The sequence below is a fragment of the Sporothrix schenckii genome (assembly GCF_000961545.1).
Source record: "Sporothrix schenckii 1099-18 chromosome Unknown Cont42, whole genome shotgun sequence".
Classification (NCBI taxonomy): domain Eukaryota; kingdom Fungi; phylum Ascomycota; class Sordariomycetes; order Ophiostomatales; family Ophiostomataceae; genus Sporothrix; species Sporothrix schenckii.
This window is the reverse complement of record NW_015971143.1, coordinates 407,748-431,603: the sequence shown is the minus strand read 5'-3', so window position 1 is coordinate 431,603 and position 23,856 is coordinate 407,748. Positions and strand designations below refer to the sequence as shown.

Below are 23,856 nucleotides of genomic sequence, written 5' to 3'. Positions count from 1 at the left end.
GAAATGCACCCGCCAAGGCGAGGAATCTGCATCTCCGGATTACAACGCCACACTTTGTAGGGAAGCGAGCACTCCGTATATACGAGCGGCTTACCGACAGGAACAGAATGTCAATCCAATGGCGGCCTTTGTCAAAAAAAATGTTGGAAGGATCTGGTATGATGTGCCGTCGTGTACTTTGTACGCCCTACATATGTGCCCACGACCTCGCCTGTTTCCCAGTGTTTTTTCATGACTCGAACAGAAAACGCCCAAAATCCCATCCCATCACAGCGCGTCTGCTGTGAGGTCATTGTAAAATCATTACCCCCGAATCTACGTAACAAAATTCAGTATCATCCCCCAGTTCTTCTCAAAAGAACTCGGCCAGCGCCCGGCTCAGGACGACAAAGTCGACCGGCTTCGTAATGTACTTGCTGAACCCGGCCTCGATGCACTTGTCGTAAACGTCCGACATGACGTTGGCCGACAGTGCAATGATGGGGATCGGCTTCTTGTAGTTGCCCTTGGCCTCCCACCCGCGAATCTCGCGACACGCTTGATATCCATCCTTGCGCGGCATATGCAAATCACACTGGCCGGTTAGCAACAATACAAAATGGACGGCGATGGGGCGTTGGGAAACAAAACTCACCAGAATCAGCGAATAGTAGTCGTGAGGCCGCGCAAAAACAGTGTCCGTGCATTCCTCACCGTCCGCCGCCATGTCCACGTCCACGCCGACTTTCCGCAGGTACTTTGTGAGCACCTTCTGGTTCACCATGTTGTCCTCCACCAGCAGCACCTTGTACCCCTTGTTGCCCATACGTTGCGACAAGTCCAGGTAGCTCTTCTTCTGCGTCTCCACCAGCCGCTGCGCGTTGGATCGGTTGCGGTCGATGCTAATGTCGCTCTCGTGCTTGGGGTCGAAGATCACGGCGAACCGCGACGGCTTGACCGGCTTGTAGATGTACATCACGCGCGCCTCCGAGAGCCGCTGCTCGTACCGTGTACCGGCGGCCAGCTTGTTGACTTCCTGGCGCTGCACCGAGTCGGACAGGACGAGAACGTGCGCTGTCTCCAGCATGGTCGAACGGTCGAGCTGGTCCACAAGGTCCAGGACCTCCTGTGCCGATGGAAGATTGACCACCACATGCGTAAACGGCTTGGCCTCGGTTTTGATCAATTCTTGTGCCTCGGACATTGTCGCCACAGCGGTGATACTGTGCGGGCGGTCCTTGGGCAGCGTGGTCTCGATATGCTGTGCGGTCGCTTCGCGGCTGTGTGTCTGGGGGCAAATGATCAAGATGGAAAACGAAGATGGCTGACTCAGGGTGCGCCTGGGCACCGCCGGCTTCGTCTCTGCTGCCCCGGTGCGTGATGCGAAAGCGCCTGTCGCTTCTGTCACCGTGGTGGTCGTATCACTGCTCTTAGGCACCGGCAGTGTAGGCAATCGAGGCGATGGGACGTCGCTGCCGCTTGGTGGTACCCTGAACTTCATGTGGGATACGTCCTGTCCGCTGGCACGAGCGGCTTCACTGAAGCGTGTGAGCCCGCCCGTATTCGTATTCACGGAGGATATCGAGGACGAACGCTCTGACAACGGGTGCGACTTGTTCGACGCAATGGAAGGAACTGAGCTTCCGCTCGAGCCGCCTGCTGGTGATGCCGTCGCGTTCGGCTCCACATCCACCGGCACGCTGGACACCCCGGTGGAGCCAGCGCCTGCTGCCGACGCGGCGGCGGCGGCAATTATGGCGGCCGGATCCATGAACGATGGCGTGGCAAGCCCCATCGCCGTCAAGGTCAGGTTGGGTGCTTTCGGATTCGCCTCGGCAGACGGCGTCAAGTGGCCATCCGGGTGGTCCTGCTCCGTCGGTAGATTGAAGATGGCGGTAAAGGTGAATGTGGAGCCCTTGCCAGGGACGGCCGAGCCATTCATTGTGCCACCATGGAGCTCGACAAGCTGCCGCGAGATGACGAGGCCTAAGCCACTGCCACCGTGCTGCCGTGTGCTGCTGCCGTCAATCTGGCTGAAGGGTTTGAAGATGAGGTCGGCCTCTTCCTTCGTGAAGCCGCGCCCTGTGTCCGTGACGGAAAACTCGAGCTCGATCTGGTTTGCCCCTGCATTGCTCTTGTTCTTGACAATCCGGCACCGGCTGAACACCTCGCCCTTGGTGGTAAACTTGATGGCGTTGCCAATGACATTGAGAAGGACTTGCCGGATGCGCACACGGTCGCCCTTGACCCAGGAGGGCACGTCGTCGTCGACAATATAATTCAGCTCAAGGCGCTTAGCAATGGCCATGGTCGACACGAGTTCGTTCACATCTTCAATGAGAGACTGCGTATGGAACCACTCGAAGCTCAGCTTCATCATGCCGGCATCGACCTTGGAGAGGTCCAAAATGTCGTTGATAATCATTAGCAGGCTGTTGGCACTGGTTTGGATGGTGTTGGTGTAGTCGCGCTGCTCTTCGTTCAGGACCGTGTCTTGCAAAAAGCTGACCATGCCGGAAATGCCAATCAGGGGTGTGCGAATCTCGTGCGACATGTTGCTCAGGAAACGTGTCTTGGAGTCCATGGCCTCTTTCAACTTGGTCTCCAGAAGCTTGTGGTCGTTGATGTCGGTGGCCGAGCCAAAATACGAATTGTAGCCCTTGCCAAAGTCCACCGTGCCCGTCTCCACGCAGCGTACCAAGTGCCAGCGGTATTCACCCGTCTTGGACCGCAGGCGTACTTCGGTTGTGTATGACGGTCGCCCGTTATCGTCCGTCGTTACTAGGATGATGCCACGGCGAGCGAGCTCGGCCAGTTCACTCAGCTCTTCGTCATTGCCCGATTCTGTCTTCCGGTCCCGGTCGCCCACATTGTTGGCGCCTCGAGCGGAGAGGGGCGACGACACAGATTGCAACAGCCGCTTCCGGCGCTCCTGCAAATGCGCGGGCACCGGTAGGAAGCTGCACTTGGCCAGGTCGTCGGGATGCACGTTGTCCAAGAAGCCAAGGCCCAGCAGGTCCTGGAAGCTCTGGCCGGTGTACGAAAGCCACTGCTCGTTGGCAAAGGTGACGCCCTCTTCCTCGTTGGCGGTGAAGATGATTTGTGGGATGAGATTGGCCAGAATACGATGCTTTGTCTCAGATGCTTCAATCTCTTCTTGGCGGGCTGCTTTCAGTTCTGCAATGTGCTGGTCATGGATGTCCATGTACGAGCCCAGGAATTGCATGATGCTGTTGCGCCGGTCGCGTGAAGCAACCGCCCGCGCCTGGAACCAGCGGTAGGATCCGTCAAAGCGGCGGATCCGCACCGTGCGAGAGAACTGGTCGCCAGTACGGACGGAGTGGCTCCAAGCCTTGAGATATTCGTCGCAGTCGTCAGGGTGAAGACTGCCCCATGGGTCTTCCGCCAATCCCTCTACCGTCTGGCCACGGTATGCCAGATAGCGACTGTTGACCCAAACGATGGCTCCTGTTTGAGGCATGGCGACGAATACATGGGCCGGTAGAGAGTCTAGGATCAGGCCCTTGAGTCGATCCGAGGGCGGCGGCATGTCCACAGGACTCGAAGACGCAGCCGACGGGGCATGAGATGGAGTCGAGGTCTGAGGATGCATAGTGGCACTTGCGCCCTTGACGGCAACGGTCCCACTGGGGGGGAGCGATGGAAATGTGGACGCAAAATCGGCACCATAGGAGTGCAGTTGGCTGTGTCCGCCATGGCTATGGCTGTGCTGGTGCTGGAAGCGAGGATGCCGCTGGTGGGGTGTGCCACCGGGCGTATGGACCGCCGGGCTCACCAGCGGTGGTCGATCCGAAAACGCCAACTTCAGCTCCTCCGAGACGATTGCGTCTCTCTCAACGGGACGCTTCTTCGAGTCGCTCGGTGGTAGAGGGGGCACAGGGTCGCCACTTAAGGCAGGAGCCGGGTGCGCTGTTCGACTATTTGCGGAGCTGGAAAGTGCCTCTGTTGAACTTCCCACACCAGTCTCAGCCGACGTTGTACCGGAGCCTCTAGAGATTTGCTGGGAAGAGGCAGGCGAGTCCTCGTTGCGGCTGATTGAAGGGGACGAGAGGGCTGCTGGCAGGTTGGCTGTTGTCGATAGGTCGGGCAAAGGACTGCCCACACGCTCTTCCTGAGCCGAGAGAGTGACTTCAGGCAGGCGAAGAGCAGACAAGCGCTTCTCGCTATGTGAGACGGAGTTCTTTCTACCTCTTTCCCTGGCTGGAGGGCCGCCGCCGCCACCGCCGCCATTACTGCTAGTACCTCCGGGTGTTGTAGCTGGCCGGCCAAAGGCGCTCATGTTGCTTGTTCGCATACCAAAGTAGCCGTCACCGGTGAGCGAAGCGATGCTGGGGCTGATACCATTGCCGGTGTTCGCACGACGCTCCAAGAACACGTTCAAGGCCGCCGAATCCCAGCCAGGTGTGCCGCCAGGAGAGCCCGCGATGCTCCGTGATCTTGCCGAGTAGTCGCTGAAACTCGTCATGCTTCCGGTTTGTGAGCGGTGCGAAATGTGGTCCTCCGATGGCAAGTACGGCGTGTTCATAAACGCAGATGCCGTAGGTAAGGGATGACCCTCGGTGTCGACGGCACCAAAGCCGCTCATCTCATGGCGGCGACGGTTTAAGCCGTTGATCTCCGCCTCGAGGTTCGAGTAATGGACGCAGAGAGAAAATGATGTAGCCATATGAGGCGCCAGATGCTCTAGAGAGTAGCGCAGTTTGGATGGATAGGGAATGATGGGCGTCAAAATGGACAGTATCGCAATGGGCATTTCCTTTCGTCGGCTTGGAGACGTTTCCACGGAATTGTCCGAGCTCTTGTCGTTGTCGCGTCTCGGTGATGACCGGCGTTCCATTTTCGATTTGTCTAGGCGGAAAGGCTGGGATGTCTTGGAGAGCAAGGGGTGGTACAGAGGAATGTGAAGGACAGTGCAGGCATTGTCGAAACCAATGGCCTCCAGAGGCCGTGCTTCCTTGTAGTCCTCCGGTGACAAGGCAGGGTTGAAGCTGTCCTCGTCGACGACGGCATCGCTAAAGAACGGGTTCTCATTGGGGTCGTGCCGTACCGCCGGAGACGGTGCCGGTGACTGCGACCATGGTGAAGGCGGCATTTGCTCGTACTCTTCGTACAGCGGCGACTTTGACCGCTGAGGTTTCGCCTCTTCGAGCTTTGACGCAATGCTAGCGCCCGTGAGTCGTCTCATGTAACTCGCGCTCGGCCTGGCATTGGAGTTTTTGGTAGGTGGCAGCCCACTTGTCCCGAGGAGTGTCGAGAGTTTCAGAGGGGACCCTTGCTGAAGACGCTGGTTGGAACCGCCGGCAAGTTCGTTGGCCAGTTTCGACAAGTTTGTGTTCGCCATCGTTTCTTCATCCCCGCCATCTGGAGTTGGCGGTTGTTGATTTTGCGTGGTGACAGGCGCGGGCGCTGGTGTCTCTGGCTGCTTGGGCGTAATATACGGATATGAACGGGTCAGTGCGACGACATGGCCGCGGTCCAGTACACGTTGCACGCCATTGTGGTCGATCAACGGGTCCGCTTCGTAGTCGAGGGCCTGGAGGACTGGCAATACTCTACCCCTGGTCTCGGACTGTTGCTGGAGCGACGATCCGGTGACGTACGTTGTCATACCGTGAGGATCTTCCGTAGCATCGTGCTCTTCAAGGACGGAATGTTTCAAAGCGGTGTAGGGCTTGGGCGGCAGCATTTCGGCCGGCCAGTCAGCCTTGGGGATATCGGTACGCTGCGTGGCGACCGGCTGAGACGTCTGGCATCTTGAAAGCGAAGGACGAATCGGTGCTGCGGATGTTTGGTCAGCACCGGCTCCAGGCTTCGGATCGTCAAGCTGGTTGTTCTCCTTGCGTTCCTCGTACGTCGTATATGAATATCGGGCAGTGAGGTTGGGGCGGCGCAGCTGTTCGGCCGGCGCCGGAGAAGGGGCCGGTGGGGGAGGAGATAGGATGCCCGAGGTGGAGAGGAGTGGTGTGGCATTGGAACCTAGGTCCGTTGTCGCCGCAACGAGACTGTCGTGCCCCATGTAGCCCAAACTGAGTTCATCATCTTTCTCGCGAATCTTAAAAGTTGCTTTCTGACCCCACGGCATGTTCTCGACGTCGGTCGAATCAGACGGGATTACGAGAGCGACACGCTCGGCTTTGTACCACTGGGTGGCAATCTGCACGATGGCGTCCCACCACGCATCCAACCCGGGCTCTGTGGATAAGGCGAGTGCAAGTTCATATAAATTGGGGGTTTCAAAATCGTGATGATCGAGGTAGCGACTCCCGTTGAGGGTCGCATATTTGCCGGTCTCGTCATGAGGGTCACGGCCGAGAGCACTGCTGGGCAGAAACGTGACAGCAGAGGCAGGTGTCGAGGGGCTCGACAGCACCTGGTCAGACCGAAAGCTGTAGGCCGACTCCTGGCGCTGTGGTTCCGATCGTGATTGCGTCGACTTTTGCTCAGATTCGAAACCTGCACCAGAGGAACCTCTGTCGCGATCCGACTGCAACCGAGCCTGCGATGACCGTGCATGTGCAGACCAAGCGACTGTTGAAGCAAACGAAGGGTCTCTACTAGCGCTGGGCATCGCCATGCGAGGAAACGGGTATGACGGCGTCCGTGCCGTGACTCCCTTGCCAGGATCAGCCGCGCGCACGGTTCGGGCTGAGTCGGTAGAAGTTGTACCGGACGACGAGGAGGAGAGCAATGCGGATGCTGGCGTAGAAGTACGAGCCGAAGGCAGAGCGGTGGGTTTCGTTGGTGACGCAGATGGTGCCGAAGGCGCCGATGGTGAGCCTGATGCGGAGACCTTCTCCTCTTCGATGGGTGAAGGGCGTTTTGCAAACGGGCTCGTCACAGGCGACGTTTGGTTGTTGACTCGTGCCGACATCTCGCGAGCCAGTCTCTGGCGGTAGTCGCTCAGCTGGTGTTGTGGGCTCGTGGCATCATGGTGCCGTGACTCTTGGTGCTCTATCGTCTGTTGCTCTTGGACGTGGTTGACAGAGTGACGGTCCTCGTCTCCATTAGAAGTGCGTCCAAACGGACCGGGCTGGGCTGTTCGGCGGTCGCTTGTGCGCTTTTCGCTATTGGGTGAGGTGCTGCCACCGGATCGAGCACCATTGGATCCTGGTTTAGACGTCTTGCGTTCTTTGCTGGTGATGGACGTCGGTTGTTGCTGATCGTCGGCGTGTTTGCCACTGTTGTCACCGACGCTGTTGCTGCTGCCGCTGTTCATGGTCTCTGAGGGCGATGACACTCCGGCACTTGGAGATGGTGGACTTTGTTGAGGTGAAAGCGCGCCTCCTCGTCCGCTCTTCGCCCAGCTTGCCATTGCTGGCAGTTCATCTCAAGGCCGTGCCGGGCGTATGAAACATCCGTGGCATCAACCAGCCCTTGTGCTGCTTATCACTGTCGATGTTGATACACTGTTGTGTACAAATCTTGGTCCAGTGGATAGATGATTGCTCCAATGTCGCTTTGATGACGGGAATCGACTATCGCGTATCGTTGTCTACTCTAGTCGGAAAGCCTGGTCCACGAGATCGCCCCGAGTCGGTGAAGCCTCCAGAAGTGGTAGGTATGGTCGTCGCGTCCAAGAAAGGGCGTGAGCTTGAGTGGTCGTCGGGGTGGAGGGTAGCCGTTTGATGCTGAGCTCTGTTTTCGCTCTGTTTTCGCTCTGCGTGTCTGTCCTTCGCCTTGGTCTCAGCCTATACTGGCATGTTGCTGAACAGCGCTGCAAACAACCGGACCGAAACAATGAAGTTGGCAAGGTGGGAGGTGTGGGAAGCCTGCAACTGGGATAATATTGGAGGAAAGGAGAAAAGGAAGCAAAAACAGGCCTCGCTGGAGACTAGTAGAGCTTGAAGTCACGCTCGGGGTATAATTGTGGGCGGGGGGATTCAAGCGGCGAGATGAACCGCAAACAGGAAATGTTCGGTAAGCAAGAGGGCAAAGGCTGGCAAGCGTTGAGACGTCGAGATTGTACGAATAGAAGAAGAAACAGGACCAGAAGAACCGGAAGAAGTGGAGGGCAGCGAAAAACGGTGAAGACGAGAGGCAATGGAATGGTGGAAGAATGACGGTAGTGTGAGCGCATTCGGAAAGTACGTAACGAGGCAAAACCAAGGCAGGTTTTGTGGCCAGCGGCAGTGACGACCTGTTACACTAGGGCAAAGAGGAGGAAGGAGCCTTGGAGAGCGTTCGATGGAGCTGAAGCAGGCTAACAGAACGGCGGCCAGACCATGGTCCCAGGTGTTGTTTTGGCGTGTCGGGCTACTGCAGGCTTGGCGAAAAACCCACCAACACAGAAAGAACAACCAACACTATAATTCAGGACATGTTTACAGTCATACACAGCACAGAGACGAAGTAGACAAGGGGGAGACACAGGCGTCAAAAGTGGAAGCTGCGGCAGAGAGGAGGAAGGGGAGACGAGGAACCGGAGAGGGAAGGCGCGAGTGAACTCAGTGAGAAGACGCACAGTCGTACGATGTACAGTAGACACGAAGCGGAGGGCAAAACACAGATTGGGGCCTTGGGCCCGTCTTTGGCCAGGATTTCGCATTCCTGGACAGGTTCTCAGGGCAGGCCAGGCCAGGGGCACGCGCGACAACGCACCGCAAATTGAGAAACGGTCCACGGGGGGACAAAACCGCAAAAAACTTGGCGATCGACGCCCTATGACGTCACCGCAAGCTAAGATTTTACGGAGTAGCAGCTGTAATTTTTTCCAGGCGGTGGCGCGACGCGGGTAAAATAGCGGAGCACATTTCTGAGTGGGCCACCGAAAGGGGCCTGGATGCTTCTGGCGCGCAGTCATCTTATATGGATCTTGTGCGCCTTTCTTCCCTCTGGGATTGAGCGCTTCGCCTGTTTGCGATTGACGACACTGTCTGCGCAAAACCGCCGCGTGCTTCTCAAATCGCGAGCGCGACTGAAAATGGGCGTATACGGGGATTCGAACCCGACAGCAGAGCCCAAAAGAAACGTCCGGCGGGCCTAACTGGACTGTAAGATGGGGACTGTATCATAGGACTGTATCATGGGTCTCACGGACTCGTATTCTTATCGGGCCAGCAGGCTAGGCTGTGGCCCGTGGATTGTTCCCTTTCTCCAGTGTCGTGCAAACAAGCCAGTGTCCGTATTTGTATGCACTTTGACGGGTCGTATTGTACGCTGTGCGCCATCTCCCGTATCTTACAGCCGAGTTCTTGCCCGGTTACGATGTCGTGCAAAGCCTCACCACAGTGGACAAAATCGAACACGGCCTTGCAACACATCGACTTGTCCGTTACCGTTCGTGTACCCGACTGTAAGAGGCAGTCAATGCACGTCTCGTTCCTTGTGTCCTCTTCGTCGGCCGGAACAGTGCGTCATACTGAGTCTGGTAGCTGGCCGATTTGCCGTCTGTGTTTGAATATAAAAAGAATAAATAAGGTAATTACATTGTTCGGTTTTATTGTCACGGTTCTCAGCCGGTTCTTCCTTTGCCTTGCCTTCTTTTGCTCTACCTGGCCCGTCGCAAACCCGCATGTTGCTTACTGCGTCGTTGCAACTATTTGTGTTTACTTACTCGTCTCTCTGGCGTTGAACAAAGGAAGGCCTGCTCGTCCGCGAGACATCTGCACATCCCATCTTTGCGCATTTCAATCATCCTAGACATGGCTGGCCGGCTGGTTCGGTCGTGACAAAAATGCAAAAATACAAAAATTCGAGGAAATTGTTCTACCCATGTAATTTCTCCAGAAAACCGTCCGTGGGATTCTACACGTGTCCTCGATTTTCCCCAACCCACGCTCCACGAGAGCCCAGCATGTGTCGTCGTTCCCCATTTTTGTCCCAATCGCATGACACGAATCGGAAAACAGGAAAAGTGGGCAACACGGCCTCGTCCAAGGTGACGGGAAAAGCAAGTTTGGGTTATGACGTAGGGACGGGAGCCAATGCGGAAGTGGTGTGTGTGGCTGGCCAATTAGCGGCGCGTGTTCCTTGCTTGCCGCTTTGGGCCATCGCACCCAACGAGATCGTCTTTAGCCAACAGCACACCGCCATACACAGATGCCACAGCTCTGACGACCTGGCTGGAAATCAATTTTATGTTTGGACTGGGGCCCGTCAATGCTTTGACAAAGGCCTTGGTCGAGATGTTTGTCGAGAGAAAACATCCGTTAGTTTCAAGATGGGCAATTTCGCAACTTGAACAGACGCCGGCGTTTCGTAGCTCTCAAGGGTCAATTGCATCGTGACAGAGCCGCCGCCGTCACGACTCTTGGAAGTTAGAAAGAGCGGTATATACATCGTATACTGAAGCATGTATAGTCAGGAGCGAATTCTCCGTTGAAGATACGAAAACTTGAAAATGTCGGAAATTCAGTTCGCTACTTGATTCTGCTTTGGGCATACTTGTCCAATGTGCAAAACTATTCGATCCTGCCCTGGACTTTAGCAAAAAATAAAAAGAGATAAAGAAAAAACGAAGAAAGAAATCGTATCCTAAATTATCCAATACCGTAAAAGTTGTCTTTGAACGTGCGAGCTCCGGGTCTTAAAGACTTCTCTCTCGACTGGTCCCGTTTCGTATCATACTGCCTTGCCGTCCCGAAGGAGCTCCCTCCGGCCACTCAACGACTCGTCCGAACCCGCTATACTCAACGCTACCCGTTCAGCTTGCGGATGTGAATGCGCGGGTAGACACCCACCACAACCAGCCCGACGGCCACAAGAACCGCCCAGAGCCGAATGTCCAGAACGTTGACGTTGTAGTCGGTCGCCGTCGCCGTCGCAACCGTCACCAGCAGCAGCGGCAGCACCACCGCGTAGCCAGACCGCCGGTGGTGCTTCCACAGGGCCTTGGCACGGTCGACGCGGTCCGGGCCGCTGCCAAAGAGGAAGGCGGGCGCCAGCCACACCACGAACCCAAACACGTACTGGCTCACCAGAACGACAGCCGTCAGCACGCCCAGGTAGCCGTGCGCCGAGTGAAAGTGCACGCCATGCGAGCGGACCTTGTTCGTCTCAATGACGACGACGCCGCCGATGAAGATGAGAGACGACAGCAGCTGCAGCGCGGCGTGTGCATGCGCGCCGCGGGTCTTGTCGCCGGGCGTGGCCGTCGGCTGCAGAACCAGAATGGCCTGGACGACGACAAAGACGCCGACGGACTGGAGGAGGGGGTGGGGCGAGAAGAGCGGGAGCAGTGGCGGATGCCGGAACACACCCGTCCAGACGAGGAGAACGAGCAAGAGGGCGCCGGCCTGGGCGAGCCACGCAGTGCCTGGGAGAAAAACGTTAGGTGCCGTGCTCACAAAACAGAGATGGGGTATTCATTCAGTTATGGGGTGTAAACGGCCGCACCTGTGTACAGGTTGGACACGATGCTCTGTCCCGGTCTCTGCAAGACGTCGCCCGGCTGGCCCAGCAGCGGTGCCGACTCATCGACGCGGTCACCGTTGGCCTGGAGTGGCTCCTGGGCCGGTTGGTCTGAGTTGGACGCCATTGGCTGTTCGGTGATAGGATCACGGGGTTGTTGTCCCAGCGTCTTCTCTGCCGACGACGGAGTAACGAGTCCCCACAAATGAGCAACTGTCCCGATTTGCTGCTAGCTCGAGCGGAATCCCAAACCTCGTCAACTTGTCACTGTGATCGTAGGCGGCTGTTTCCGACCAGGTCGCCGTTGATGGTTTGACGGATGGTAGGGGAAGAAAAGGATGAATATCGGCAGGACGATATGGTGGACAAAAAGGATGCAAGAGGGTGAAGGAGGGGGCCGGAATACCATAGATTGCGCCACGAAGAGGGACAATTGCGATGATGATTGAAGGGGGAGCAGCTTGAGAGTAAGCTGCATGGTGATTCAGTGTGACGTGCTTGCTAATGAGCAGGGGTTGATTAGCCTAGAGAAGGCCCTGGCGCAGTCTCCCCGCATGGCGCTGTGCCTTCGGCACCGTAACGCAGTGCGTTTACTATGTAGGCTACAGCCTTCTGTCTACTCAGTTGTTCCAGCCCTCGTTCCAATGCTGTGTATGCAATAAGTTTGGAGCACATATCTTACGTGAGTACAACAGTATCATTGTGTCCAATAGGGGGCTGTTTACGGCAGCTCCATGCCACCTTCACGCTGCTTTCCGCTATTACGTATTTTCGACGAGGGCCCATTACCTCTACTGACTCTGATTGGTGCGTAGCGGCAGAACTCCCGCTGTACCAAGCATTTCTATTACCTGAAAATCCTTCCCGCGACCCCGTCAGGCCCACTAAAATCGACCATTTATCGCTGTATCGATGTTTTCTGTTAGGCGGTATCGGCTTCGTCCGACGATAAGCCCCTTGCAGGCCGACCGCGGCCGGCCGGACCCTCGATGTCTGAACGTCTCGCGTGCCTCGGGACTCCATTGAGCGTTGAAGGTCCGTTGTTCGTCGTAGTAGAGGCGTAGTAGTAACTCGACAACTTCAGATGTTGCAACTGCGAACCGATATTTCATGATATCAGGTCGTCTTGATCATGGACGGCCTCCGGTCGAGATACAACGTTCAAGTCGTGTGGCAAACTGGGCTGCTTTTACCTAACAAGTTCTCAATTGCCCAAAACGGCGTTTTGCGATTTACCTAACGGCTCTCCATAGGACCTAAAAGGGTTTGTGGAGCACGATCACAAGCAACCCTTGTCTCCTCTTTTTCTCATGACACTTTTTTGGTTATAACTCCCACTCATTCCACTTTTGTTTTCGACGACCCTGAGACGTTCGGATTGGACATATTTTTGGATCGTATCAGAAATCACACAAAAAGAAAGGAACCCCATCAAGTTATATACCCGAAAGTACAAAGGAAACATGTCAGAGGCAGCCGAGTACACCTTGGAAACCGTCAAGGCGACGCAGATTCCCGCCAACGACATCGATACAACGTTCCGCTCCAACAGCATCGGTACGTGAGGCGTACACTGTGCAAGGCCTGTGCACGATCGAGCCCCCACGCCGTCCGTCGCTTATCTGTCTGGATCCGCCTTGCTTCACCTGCGCTTGCATCCACTATCAAATCGCTCATCGCTGACCGCCACAGATCTCATCTCCGCTGGCCTCGAGGGCAAGATTCTTGCCTTCTCTGACCAATGGTTTGCCGAGGCCGCCAACCTGCTGAACCCCAAGGCGCCCATTCACGAAGATGGCAAGATGGTCTTCAGCGGTGCCTGGTTTGATGGCTGGGAGACGCGCCGCCACAACCCGGAGCCCTTTGATTGGGTCATTATCCGCCTGGGCGTCGCCTCGGGCACCGTGACCGGCGTCGAGATCGACACAGCCTTTTTCAGCGGCAACGAGGCCCCCGCCATCTCCGTGGAGGGCTGCTTCAGCGCCGACGACGCCGACGTCGTGTCGTGGGGTGGCGGCCGCGGCGGCTGGGAGACCATCCTCGGCGTGCAGCCCTGCGGCCCAAGCCAGCGACACGGCTGGAAGCTGGACGCCGAGACCACCAAGGCCTACACCCACGTACGCCTCAACATGTACCCCGACGGCGGCATTGCGCGCTTCCGTCTCTTTGGCCACGCCGTGCCCGTCTTCCCGGCCGACGCCAGCGCCGTCTTTGACCTTGCGGCCGCCCAGAACGGCGGTGTCGCCGTCGCCTGCAGCGACCAGCACTTTGGCACCAAGGACAACCTGATCTTGCCCGGCCGCGGCAAGGACATGGGCGACGGCTGGGAGACGGCGCGGTCGCGCACCAAGGGCCACGTTGACTGGGCCATTATCCGCCTGGGCGCTGCCTGCCACATCCAACGCTTCATTGTCGACACGGCCTACTTCCGCGGCAACTTCCCGCAAAAGGTCAAGGTGGAGGCGCTGCGCTGGACGGGCCCCACTGGCTCGGAGCCCTCCCACGACGATGCGGCCTGGGTCGACGCCGTCCCCCCGTCAAAGTGCGGCCCCGACCAGGAGCACGAGTTCCCGTCGCAGCTGCCGGCTGGCGAGGTGGCGACGCACGTGAAGCTGGTCATGATTCCCGACGGCGGTGTCAAGCGCATCCGCGTCTTCGCTACCAGAGCGATCTAGTGTGGGCTGAACAGCCCATTGCAGAACCATCTAGCTAGCATTTGGATAATATACATTGCAAGTCATGCCTCCGTTTTCCATGCCAAAATTGATGTGCGGCAAATACTCAGTGTAGCTACGCTGAAAAGATGACGCCCAAACGCCGGCCATAGTTATACGTACTAGTTTGATATATTATCATAAGCGCCCCCAGTTATTCAGTACTTTCACACATACTATATCGCTCGTGAAAACTGTGTAGAAGATGCACTGAAGATGAAATCAACATTTTCAACAGTCAAGTAAATGCACGTGATGTGTCACACTTGGCTTATATAATCCGCGTCATACAGCAAGCTTCCAGGTAAGGCAGCACGCCCAAGCAACTAGCACAGTCTAATCTCCCACCACGGAGCATTGTCCCGAGTCGGGCACCTCTCGGTAGATTGTTGAAATGACAAAATAGACTCGGTGGTTCGGCGAGAAGGCTGTATCCATCTCATCCTTTTATTACTCCCTATCTTGCCCCTTTTCGTCGGCAGGGCTACGTTCAGAATAGCGGTTGCCGCAACAAGACCTGCCCACTTTCCCCTGTTGTGGGCACTGCCCATTTAGTCGATCTGCCCCGCGCCACCAGGGCAGGAGCACCACTGCCAACACCGTCGTTGCATGCAGCAAGAGCGACCCTCGCCTACCGAAGGGCGAGCAAGTACGCCCGCCTATTCCGCAAGCTTTGACGTCGGTCACCCCTTTGACCCTTCAACGCAACCAGCCAGACGCAGCCGATGCGGCGAGGCACAGGCACGACAACCATTTGCGAATCGAAAAAAACGGGCATCACACGACCAGTGCGCCCCTCTGGCAACTCCAAACACGTCGGACGCACGACTCGACCTGGGGTGGTGTGTGGGACTGTAGCCTCCTACCATATCGCGTCCTCCGATCACCACTGGACTCCTGGAGGAGCTGTTTCATTGATACCGGCTTAACGGTAGCTCTCTGGGCCTGACAGGCTTCAGCAGCAATGGATGCAGACGATGTAGAGAACGACGCCTTCGGCGGCGGCGGCTTCGCGTCGTCGGGCGAGGAGGATGCCGGCGACGCCAAAAAGCCACGCGCGCTACCATTGGACCTGCCCAAGTCGCTGGATGACCGACGGCGCCCAACAGACCTCGTGCCCGAGACAGAACTTTACGATGGGTGGCAAGGTAAGCTTGACACGTTCCCCGGACGGGTTCTCAGGGGTTCTCTGTGTGGTGTTGTCACTGCCATCGATGCTAACTTACCTATCCCCTCCTCCCAGGACAGTCCCAGTTCTTGACCTCTCCCATGCTTGCGAAACCGCTCGGCTTCGGCGACCTCACCCTCAACGACCCCAACTACAGCGAGGACCTGACAAAGGGCCATGTCCCAGACAGCGACACGCGGCTCATGGAAATGCTAGCCGCGCAGGCCGCCCTCTCCAACAACGCCACCGCCATTGACGAGGACGAGGACGCCGTGGCGTCCAACGAGGAGCTCTCCGACGACGACAAGCGCGCGACCCTGCAGCGTATCTTTAATATGGCGGCCAGCAATGGCAATGTCGTGCAGGTCCGCAAGATTCTGGACGGCCCGGCGCGGCCATTCATCGATCTCAACGCACCCGACGAGGACGGCACGCCGCCGCTCATCTACGCGAGCTGCTTCGGCCACGAGGGCGTTGTGCAGGCGCTGATTGCCGCGGGAGCCGACGTCGACCGACAAGACCGCAACCACTGGAGCGCGCTGATGTGGGCCATGACGAACCGGCACAAGAACATTGCCAAGCTCCTGCTCGACAGCGGTGCGGCCACCGACACCAAGACGTCCAGCGGCCGCACGGCCTTTGATTTTGTGCCTCCGGACAGTGAAATGTCCTTTTATCTCCACGACAGCGGCTACAACATTGGCAACGCCGGCGTGACGGACGACTTTTACAACCCAGGCTTCTCGCAGGACCGGTTCGAAGAGGAGATGGCCGAGAACGAGATGCGGCGACGGATGATGATGGAGAGCGCCCGCGACCTGGAGGTCGACCTGGGCAACGTCGGCATCGACGACCAGCCAGAAGTAAGTATTTGGATTTTGGTTTGCACTACTGTATTTCAACTTTTGCGCAAGGGCTGTGTACTGACAGGCCAGCAGCCAGTGGACGAATTCGAAGAGGAACAGCAGGAGTTTGACTGGTCACGCTGCTTGCACGACCAGATGTTTGTGTTCCAGGAGGTCGACCTGGACCGCATCCTCGACATTGTCATCACCAACATGCAGCCCCAGCGCTCACCGTCACAAAAACCGGTCCCCGCCAACGTCATCTTCCTGAGCGCCCGCTACGCCCACTACCACGCCAGCCAAGACCTGTTGGCGAAGTTGCTGATCACCGCCATGGACAAGATCAACGACGTTGTCGAACAGCACCAGTGGGACATGACGATCTTGGCGTTTTGGATCTCCAACGCGACGCTGCTCCTACACTACCTGAAGAAGGACTCCGGGCTCGTCGAAGCGACAACTGAGTTTCAAGCGCAGCTCGCCGAGCTCATCAACGAGATCTTTATTCTCATTGTGCGCGACGCCGAGCGGCGGCTGGACAAGGTTCTCGACGCCGGCATGCTGGATCACGAAATCATCCCCGGTTTTGAGGACATTACCTTCCAGAACGAGTGGAAGATCTTCAAGCGCAAGAAGGAGGTCAAGGAGGAGCCGCTCGAGCGGCGCATGCGGCCGCCGTCGCCCAAGCAGCGGGCCAAGCCCGCACCGCGCAACGTGACGTCGCTGCTGTCGTCGACGCTGTTCGTGCTGGACCTCTACGACGTGCACTCGGTCATCACGGCGCAAATCATCTCGCAGCTGATGTACTGGCTGAGCGCGGAGCTGTTCAACCGCATCATGTCCAACCGCAAATACCTGGCGCGTACCAAGGCCATGCAGATCCGCATGAACGTGTCCATCCTCGAGGACTGGGCGCGCACCAACAACCGCATGCCCGAGCACTTTGAGCATGGCGAGATGCGCTCGTCGGGCGAGCCCACGATGGAGGCCGCGCGGCGACACCTGGAGCCCGTCATCCAGCTGCTGCAGTGGCTGCAGTGTTTCTCGTCGCTGGGCGCCGATGATCTCGAGGCGCTGGTCGGCACGCTGCAGCAGCTGAAGGCACTGAGCCCGCAGCAGTTGATCCACGCGGCCGAGCACTACCGGCCCGAGGTGGGCGAAAAGGGCCTGCCCAAGAGTGCGATGAAGTACCTCGTGGCCATCCAGCGCGAAGCGACGCTGCGGCGTGAGGAGCTCCGCAACCGGCGCAAGACCATGTCGCCGACGCCGCCAACAAAGAGCAGCAGCAGCAGCAAAAAGCTGTCGAATCCCGCCGCCGCACCTGCGCCCGCGGCCCCGGCCTTTGTCGTCAAGGCCGTCGCATCCGCCGCCGCGAGCGCCTATGGCGCACCACCCGCCCTGGCCGATTTCGCCGGGTCAGCGGCCGTCAAGGTGAGCGAGGCGCAGGCGGCCGAAGCGGCCGCACAAGCCGCCCACGACGCACCCTCGACACCCGCCAAGAAGAACGGCGGCGGCGGCAGCCTGACGCCGACGGCCACGCCGGCCAAGACGCGCGACGACGGCGACGCAGACGAGGAGGACGACGCGCCCAAGCACCTGCTTCTTGACCCGGCGCTGATGCTGCCGTTCACGCTGCCATCGGCAACGGACATGCTGGTGTCGTACGGCGCCGGCTTCGGCGGCGTGAACCGCGAGCGCGAGCACAAGTACATTCCGACGCTGCCGCCAGAGTTCTTGGCCAAGTTGGAGAGCGCCAACAACAACAATGGCAACCGGCGGCCGATGTTTGCGGAGAAGGACTGGGAAAACGAGGACGTGTAAAGGGACGGAGGAGCGCGGGCCATGTCGAAAACAAGTGAATGACGAGAGCATACATGGAGAGGGCAGAGAGAGGAGTGATGTTTCACCCGTATTTAGTTGGCTTAGCATTGTAGAAAACGGCATAATATTTTGGGTCCTTTATCTAGTTTTAACGGAAGCATCACATACAATACGACGACACGTAATTATCTTGTAACCCAGTCATGCTTGCGGGTAGTAATGCCTGCTTATATATGTTTTATGTCTTGGTTGTCAATCCACCCACTCGCTGGCTACTTGAATCTCATCTATTGGATTTTTTGATTTTTGATTTTTGATTTTTGATTTTTTTTTTAATTTCAGAACACAACATATTTTTTTTTTAAAAAAAAAATTGGGTACAAAAATCATTGAGTATTCTCAGACAGTAAATTGATCCTTATAAAATCAACGCAAGAGTAGCAGAAGCAACAAGTAAAATACACGTCATGGTCGTCGTAGCTAGCAATCGAGGTGCCCCCCTTTGCCCCCTTATCACTGCTGAGCCACACTCAGCCCCTCCCCTACAGGTTGCCGCGCTCAGCCTGTTCGCGCTCAATGGCTTCAAACAGGCTCTTGAAGTTGCCCGCACCAAAGCCCTCAAAGTTGTTGCGCTCAATGATCTCGATGAAGACGGTCGGGCGGTCCATGAGCGGCTTGGTGAAGAGCTGCAGCAGGTAGCCGCCCTCGTCGTAGTCGATCAAAATGTTGAGCTGCTCGATGATGGCCAGCTGCTCCTCGCTAATGTGCCACGCCAGCTTCGCGCCCGTGCCCGCCGCGCTGGCGGCCAGCCGCTTGCGCAGCGCGTCGTAGTAGGTCGACGGCACGTCGATAAACTGCACACCACGCGCACGCAGGCTGGACACGGCCTGGACAATGTTCGGGGTGCGCAGGGCAATGTGCTGGACACCGGCGCCGCTGTTGAAGACAATGTACTCCTCAATCTGCGAGCGCTTCTTGCCGGGGGCCGGCTCGTTGATGGGCATCTTGACCGTGTTGGCGCTGCCGCCGCTGGACATGACGATGCTCTTGAGGGCGCTGAACTCGGTGCAGATCTGCTTGTCGTCGACCGACCAGAAGCGGTGGAAGCCGAGACGCTGCTCGTAGAAGGCGCAGACCGCCTCCATCTCGTTCCAGTCCTGGTTGCCCACGCAGTGGTCGATCCGCTGCAGGCCGACCGCCGGCGCAGGGGCCAGGACGACGGGCTTGAACGAGGCTGTGCCGCGGGGGGCGGCCTTGGGCGGTGCCACGGCGCGGAAGCCGGGCAAAAAGGGGCCCTTGTAGTCGCCGCGGTTGAGCAGCGTGTGGGTCGTGTCGCCGTACGTACGGATCACGGCCGTGGTGACGCTGCCGCCGTACAGCTTGTCGTGCTGCTGGGTGGGCGGCTGCACGCCAACGACCTTGGCGTCCTTGTCCTTGCCCGGGACACCGTCCTCGGCGGTCGCCAGCTGGTAGACGCCCTCGACCGAGTCGACGGTAAAGCAAACGTCCTTGACGGCGTCGCCGTGGCGCTCGAGATGGTCATGCATCTCGCGCAGCAGCGCACGGTCCGCGTCCGAAATGGGCTCGCCTTCGGGCAGGTGGCGGTACGAGCGGATGGGCGACGTGAACACGAAGCACACGTTGTCCTGGTCGTCCTCGATGGCGCTGTCGGCAGTGCCGCCGCCGCGGTGGTGGCCGACGGCGTACGAGGCGAAATAGCGGCTGCCGGTCTCTAGGCCCCGGTAGGCAAAGGTGGGCAGCCCGAAAAGGGTGCTGTAGTAGTTGGCGGCCTGCTTGGCGTTGCCAACCCACCAGGTGACGTGGTCATAGCCGTGGAAGGTCGGCGCGCCCGCAGCAGCGGTTACGGCGGCATCGATGGTGGCTCCATTCTTGGTTCCTCCGAAGATGTTCCTGTGCGCGTTATGCGGATCAGAAACCGAGTTTCTGGGCGAGTCGGAGATGGCAGACGGGGACATGGACACAAAATGTGATTCGGGGACGGGCCAACAAGTGGTGGGAGTTGTGTGCGGGTGTGCTTTGGCTGTGTTGATGGAAAATATCTCGGTGATTGTAAGAGTTAGAACGTGGAAGATGGTCAAAGGGCAACGAGAAAGGCAACGAAGGGGCCAAATATAGTCAGACGTAGATACGATGTCGATGCAGGATGTTCACTACAATTATATAACTGAACGTAGCAGTCCTTTGTACTGTGCCCGACAGTGCGATTCCACATCCGCGACAGCAGATGGAACCAGAAGCGCAGGTCAACTCGGCTCAGAGTGACGTCCAGTGGTGCGGTCTTAGTATCTGTCAGCGTGCCCGACGTGCCCGACGTGCCCGTATACGAAAGCGTGCCAGACAGTGGCAGACAGTGCGGTGGCGATCCTTGTCGCCGTGCACATACTTTGCCTACTCCGTAGGTCTGCTGTCCTTTCTCAGCAGGCCGATCTGATGGCGATGTTGGCTAGGATTCAGGTGACGCTCGGCTTTGTTGGTGGTCGCGGAACGCTTGCCGCCTGCCGCCCATATCCTTATCGCGCACAGACAGAGTGCAGGGCTGCGGGGGAAGCCGCGCCATGCCGACACTGGCCGCCCGCCTGCAGCCAACCGGTCCAACAGACACTAAGACACTTTCCGCACCCAGCCAATGCCCGTTGCCCCACACCTCCCTCTGCGTTCCTGCTTACCGTAGTGCAGGTCGCACAGGTCGCTTATGGAAGGTGATGTGCATTCCAGCCAGAGGGTATGACTACTGTGTAGATAGTGAAGGAGCGATCTGTTTGCGCATACTTCGCAGAAGGCGCGCCCTGGCGCTTTTTAATTGACAGCCCGATGGGCTGAGACTCGTGACAGCTTCGACTGGTCGACCGTGCCTCCGGAATTGTAAGCTTTTTGCCCCTCGATGGACCTCGAATAACAAAGTTGTTTTGACGAGTGCTGTCATTGTCGACTATTCCGGGTTTTAAATCAGCTCGTTTGTCGAAGCAGCTCAGGAGAGCAGGAAAGCGTTTTGATACTCGATTTCATTGTCGATAGTATTTGAACGTACCCAACCTATCAACTCACACAGAGCTATCCTCCTCACACCGCCCTCACTCCTCCTCACACCGCCTCACACCTCACGTCAACCATGGCTGGCAACATTTCCCTCAGCAGACGGGACATTGATGTCCTCGGCAAGATCCGCGACCCCGAATCCAACCCAGAGAGTGGGCTTCGCCTCGATCCCTCGCTGCCCAAGGACCCGCACATCACCGATGCCGTTGAGTACGACGCCGTCAGCCAGAGGGAGCGGGAGCTCATTCTGTCGATGCAAGAGGCAGAGATGGAGCTTGCCGGCCTCAAGGAGAAGACGCTGCCCGACCCCGTCGAGGCCTACCGGGCATGTGTTGCTCGCCTGGGCAGGCTTGTCGAAGAGCACCCTCGGTATGCCAGTGCGCGCAACAACCGCGCCCAGGCGCTGCGTCGCCTCTACGGCGACGACATGCTTCTGGAGCCCATCATTGATGGACCGGTGCTTGGCTCCCCGCGCCCGCAACGAGGCGTCGAGGCGATTTTGAGCGGCCCTGCGGCCGACGCGACGGAGCGTACAGAGGCGGCCGCCACCGTGCTCTCCGACCTCGACCGGGCCATTGCCTTGTTAATGCCCGCGCCCGCCAGTCTAGCATCCGCCGCGCTCTCGCCGACCGCCGCCAAGACGCTCTCCCTCGCCTTCACCCAGCGCGCCGCCATCTACTATGCCTCATCCAAGCAGCTTGCTTCCAACAGCAGGCGCTGCAATGCCGCGGTCGACCGGCCTGAGGCGCGCTGGTCCGAGATGGACTTTGAGGAGGCGGCATCGCGCGACTTTGCCATGGGCGGCCGCTTCGGTAACGAGATTGCCCGTGGCCTGGCCGTGGGTACGAACCCAACTGCCAAGTTGTGCGGCCAGATGGTACAGCAGATGATGAAGGGCGAGTACGGCGCCGAAAACGGAAGTGGCTCGAAAGTCTGAGACGGACAGGGAGGAAGGTTTGTCGTATTCGAAGCAATCTATGTGCTCATGCTGCCGGCGTCTTCGTGGTGCCCGTTAGGCGTCTGTTGAGAGCAGAGTAAGTAAAAAGAGCACCCCTTTGTATGCTAGTAGCACACTGAATTTTTGTAAATAATAGCATCAATAATGAACTCTTCACAAACATACCTCTTAATGACATCCATTGTCTCTTGTGTTGTCTTGCCCTTCTCTTTTTGCTCCCGGTTGATCCGCATTGCCGCTGCCGACACGCCGATGAAGACGGCAAAGATTGGGTCAGCAACCCGCGAGATGATGTACGTAGGGCCAGGCATGGCGAATATAGTGTATCGTGTATCTGTGTATCGAATCGCTCTTTCGTTGACTGTGTGCTTCGTCTGTTGCTTGCTTTGTGAACTTACGAATACCTCGTAGCAGCCAACATGCTCAGCTTTGGCCCATCATTTTCGGAGACCTGAGAGATATGTCAAGGAGCCAATCAGCGCACGTTGACCCGCTTTTCCTTGTCATCTAAAGTGGAGACAACCTTTGCTCGCGTCTTCGTGAGTGTCACGTGAACCTTTTAAACCTATGTAGACCAAAACCGCCCTGTGCTCAAACGGACCCACCTTTTATGGCTTAGTCATCAATAACAGCCAATGAAGGGGGCGGACTCAGCGGCCATGCGAATATTTTTTGCCCACACAATAATTTTTTTGTAATTTTGCTGTCGGGTGAGGGTGCGCTAGGGAAAAAACCTAACCACCTTGTCGTGCGTGGTCTCTGTTGGCCCTTTCCGAACCTGTGCACCACAATCGACCAACCGACTTTTTTCGCATCGACGCCCAATTTTCACGAAACGTCCTGTCGAGCCTCTCTTCTTTTCCCCCAACACCCAGCCTACCACCCACCATTCCGAGTTAAGGGAATATTCAGTTCTTTCTTTAATTCACCATGAAGTTCCTCAAGGTTGGCCGTGTTGCCATCATCACCCGCGGCCGTTACGCCGGCAAGAAGGTAAGAACCGAATGCACTGAAGAACGAATGAGGAACGAAAAAGTCTTTGTCTCAAAGGTCACGATGCGAAGGACGGTGCGATGGACGATGTGTTTCTTGGAGCTGGACACTGGACGGACCCCGAAAACACGAAATGCTGCAGGACGACGACCGACGACAAAGTTTTCGAGCGACCCCGAATCATAGAATATCCGGTAACAAGACCACGACATGGCATCTGGGATCCGATGGAAGGGTTTGGTTCTTCCGACCTACCGAGAGAGACAGTTAACGAAACGGAGTGCGATGATACCGACTGTTTTGCTGCTGCTGGGGATACACGACACAGTTTTTTTTCTTCGAGATTCGACACGGGGAGATGGACGAAGACATGGGCCATCGAAGCCGATCACATCGCGTCTTACGACCTATTGAGACAATGCTCGTTATCAAAGGGATGGAGCAAGGAGAGTGAGGAGAGCATCGAGACTAATGGTCGTTTGCTCAACTACAGGTCGTTATCATCCAGCCGGTTGATGCTGGCAACAAGCTGCACCCCTACGGCCACGCCCTGGTCGCCGGTATCGAGCGCTACCCGTCCAAGATCACCCGCCGCATGTCCAAGACCCGGCAAGAGAAGCGCAGCAAGGTCAAGCCGTTCATCAAGGTTGTCAACTACAACCACCTGATGCCCACTCGCTACACCCTGGAGCTGGAGGGCCTCAAGGGCGTCATCTCCAACGACACCTTCAAGGAGGTCAGCCAACGGGAGGAGGCCAAGAAGACCGTCAAGAAGGTCCTCGAGGAGCGGTACACGAGCGGCAAGAACCGGTGGTTCTTCACCCCTCTGAGTAAGTGACGAGTGTTCCGGTTGATACGAGGCTTTCGTATGGCTTTCGTATGTTTTTTGTTCCCTACTAACATTTGGTGTCCAGAATTCTAAGTGTCACGGGGGGTTCGCGCTGTGTTTTC

General features: G+C 57.3%; 7 protein-coding genes across 7 annotated transcripts; 4 read left to right on the top strand and 3 right to left on the bottom strand.

Annotated features, from left to right (window-relative positions):
* Nucleotides 1–352: 352 nt before the first annotated feature.
* SPSK_01361 (histidine kinase group protein) lies at nucleotides 353–7,312 on the bottom strand (the record flags this gene model as incomplete). The annotated part of the gene is made up of 1 exon (XM_016728276.1): nucleotides 353–7,312. The coding sequence occupies one exon, from the start codon at nucleotides 7,310–7,312 to the stop codon at nucleotides 353–355; it is 6,960 nt and encodes a 2,319-aa protein (XP_016589666.1).
* Nucleotides 7,313–10,634: 3,322 nt separating this feature from the next.
* On the bottom strand, nucleotides 10,635–11,476 carry SPSK_01903 (cytochrome b561; the record flags this gene model as incomplete). Its single annotated transcript, XM_016728802.1, has 2 exons — nucleotides 10,635–11,254; nucleotides 11,335–11,476. The coding sequence occupies 2 exons, from the start codon at nucleotides 11,474–11,476 to the stop codon at nucleotides 10,635–10,637; spliced, it is 762 nt and encodes a 253-aa protein (XP_016589665.1).
* Nucleotides 11,477–12,812: 1,336 nt separating this feature from the next.
* SPSK_01784 (allantoicase) lies at nucleotides 12,813–14,024 on the top strand (the record flags this gene model as incomplete). The annotated part of the gene is made up of 2 exons (XM_016728687.1): nucleotides 12,813–12,906; nucleotides 13,042–14,024. 2 exons carry the CDS (start codon nucleotides 12,813–12,815, stop codon nucleotides 14,022–14,024), a joined length of 1,077 nt encoding a protein of 358 aa, XP_016589664.1.
* Nucleotides 14,025–15,027: 1,003 nt separating this feature from the next.
* On the top strand, nucleotides 15,028–17,897 carry SPSK_01437 (uncharacterized protein; the record flags this gene model as incomplete). The annotated part of the gene is made up of 2 exons (XM_016728351.1): nucleotides 15,028–15,211; nucleotides 15,307–17,897. The coding sequence occupies 2 exons, from the start codon at nucleotides 15,028–15,030 to the stop codon at nucleotides 17,895–17,897; spliced, it is 2,775 nt and encodes a 924-aa protein (XP_016589663.1).
* A 542-nt stretch (nucleotides 17,898–18,439) lies between these two features.
* Nucleotides 18,440–19,873, bottom strand: SPSK_01720 (4-hydroxyphenylpyruvate dioxygenase; the record flags this gene model as incomplete). Its single annotated transcript, XM_016728626.1, has 1 exon — nucleotides 18,440–19,873. One exon carries the CDS (start codon nucleotides 19,871–19,873, stop codon nucleotides 18,440–18,442), a length of 1,434 nt encoding a protein of 477 aa, XP_016589662.1.
* Nucleotides 19,874–21,027: 1,154 nt separating this feature from the next.
* Nucleotides 21,028–21,891, top strand: SPSK_01896 (uncharacterized protein; the record flags this gene model as incomplete). The annotated part of the gene is made up of 1 exon (XM_016728795.1): nucleotides 21,028–21,891. The coding sequence occupies one exon, from the start codon at nucleotides 21,028–21,030 to the stop codon at nucleotides 21,889–21,891; it is 864 nt and encodes a 287-aa protein (XP_016589661.1).
* Nucleotides 21,892–22,842: 951 nt separating this feature from the next.
* SPSK_01883 (large subunit ribosomal protein L27e) lies at nucleotides 22,843–23,743 on the top strand (the record flags this gene model as incomplete). Its single annotated transcript, XM_016728782.1, has 2 exons — nucleotides 22,843–22,905; nucleotides 23,399–23,743. 2 exons carry the CDS (start codon nucleotides 22,843–22,845, stop codon nucleotides 23,741–23,743), a joined length of 408 nt encoding a protein of 135 aa, XP_016589660.1.
* Nucleotides 23,744–23,856: the final 113 nt, after the last annotated feature.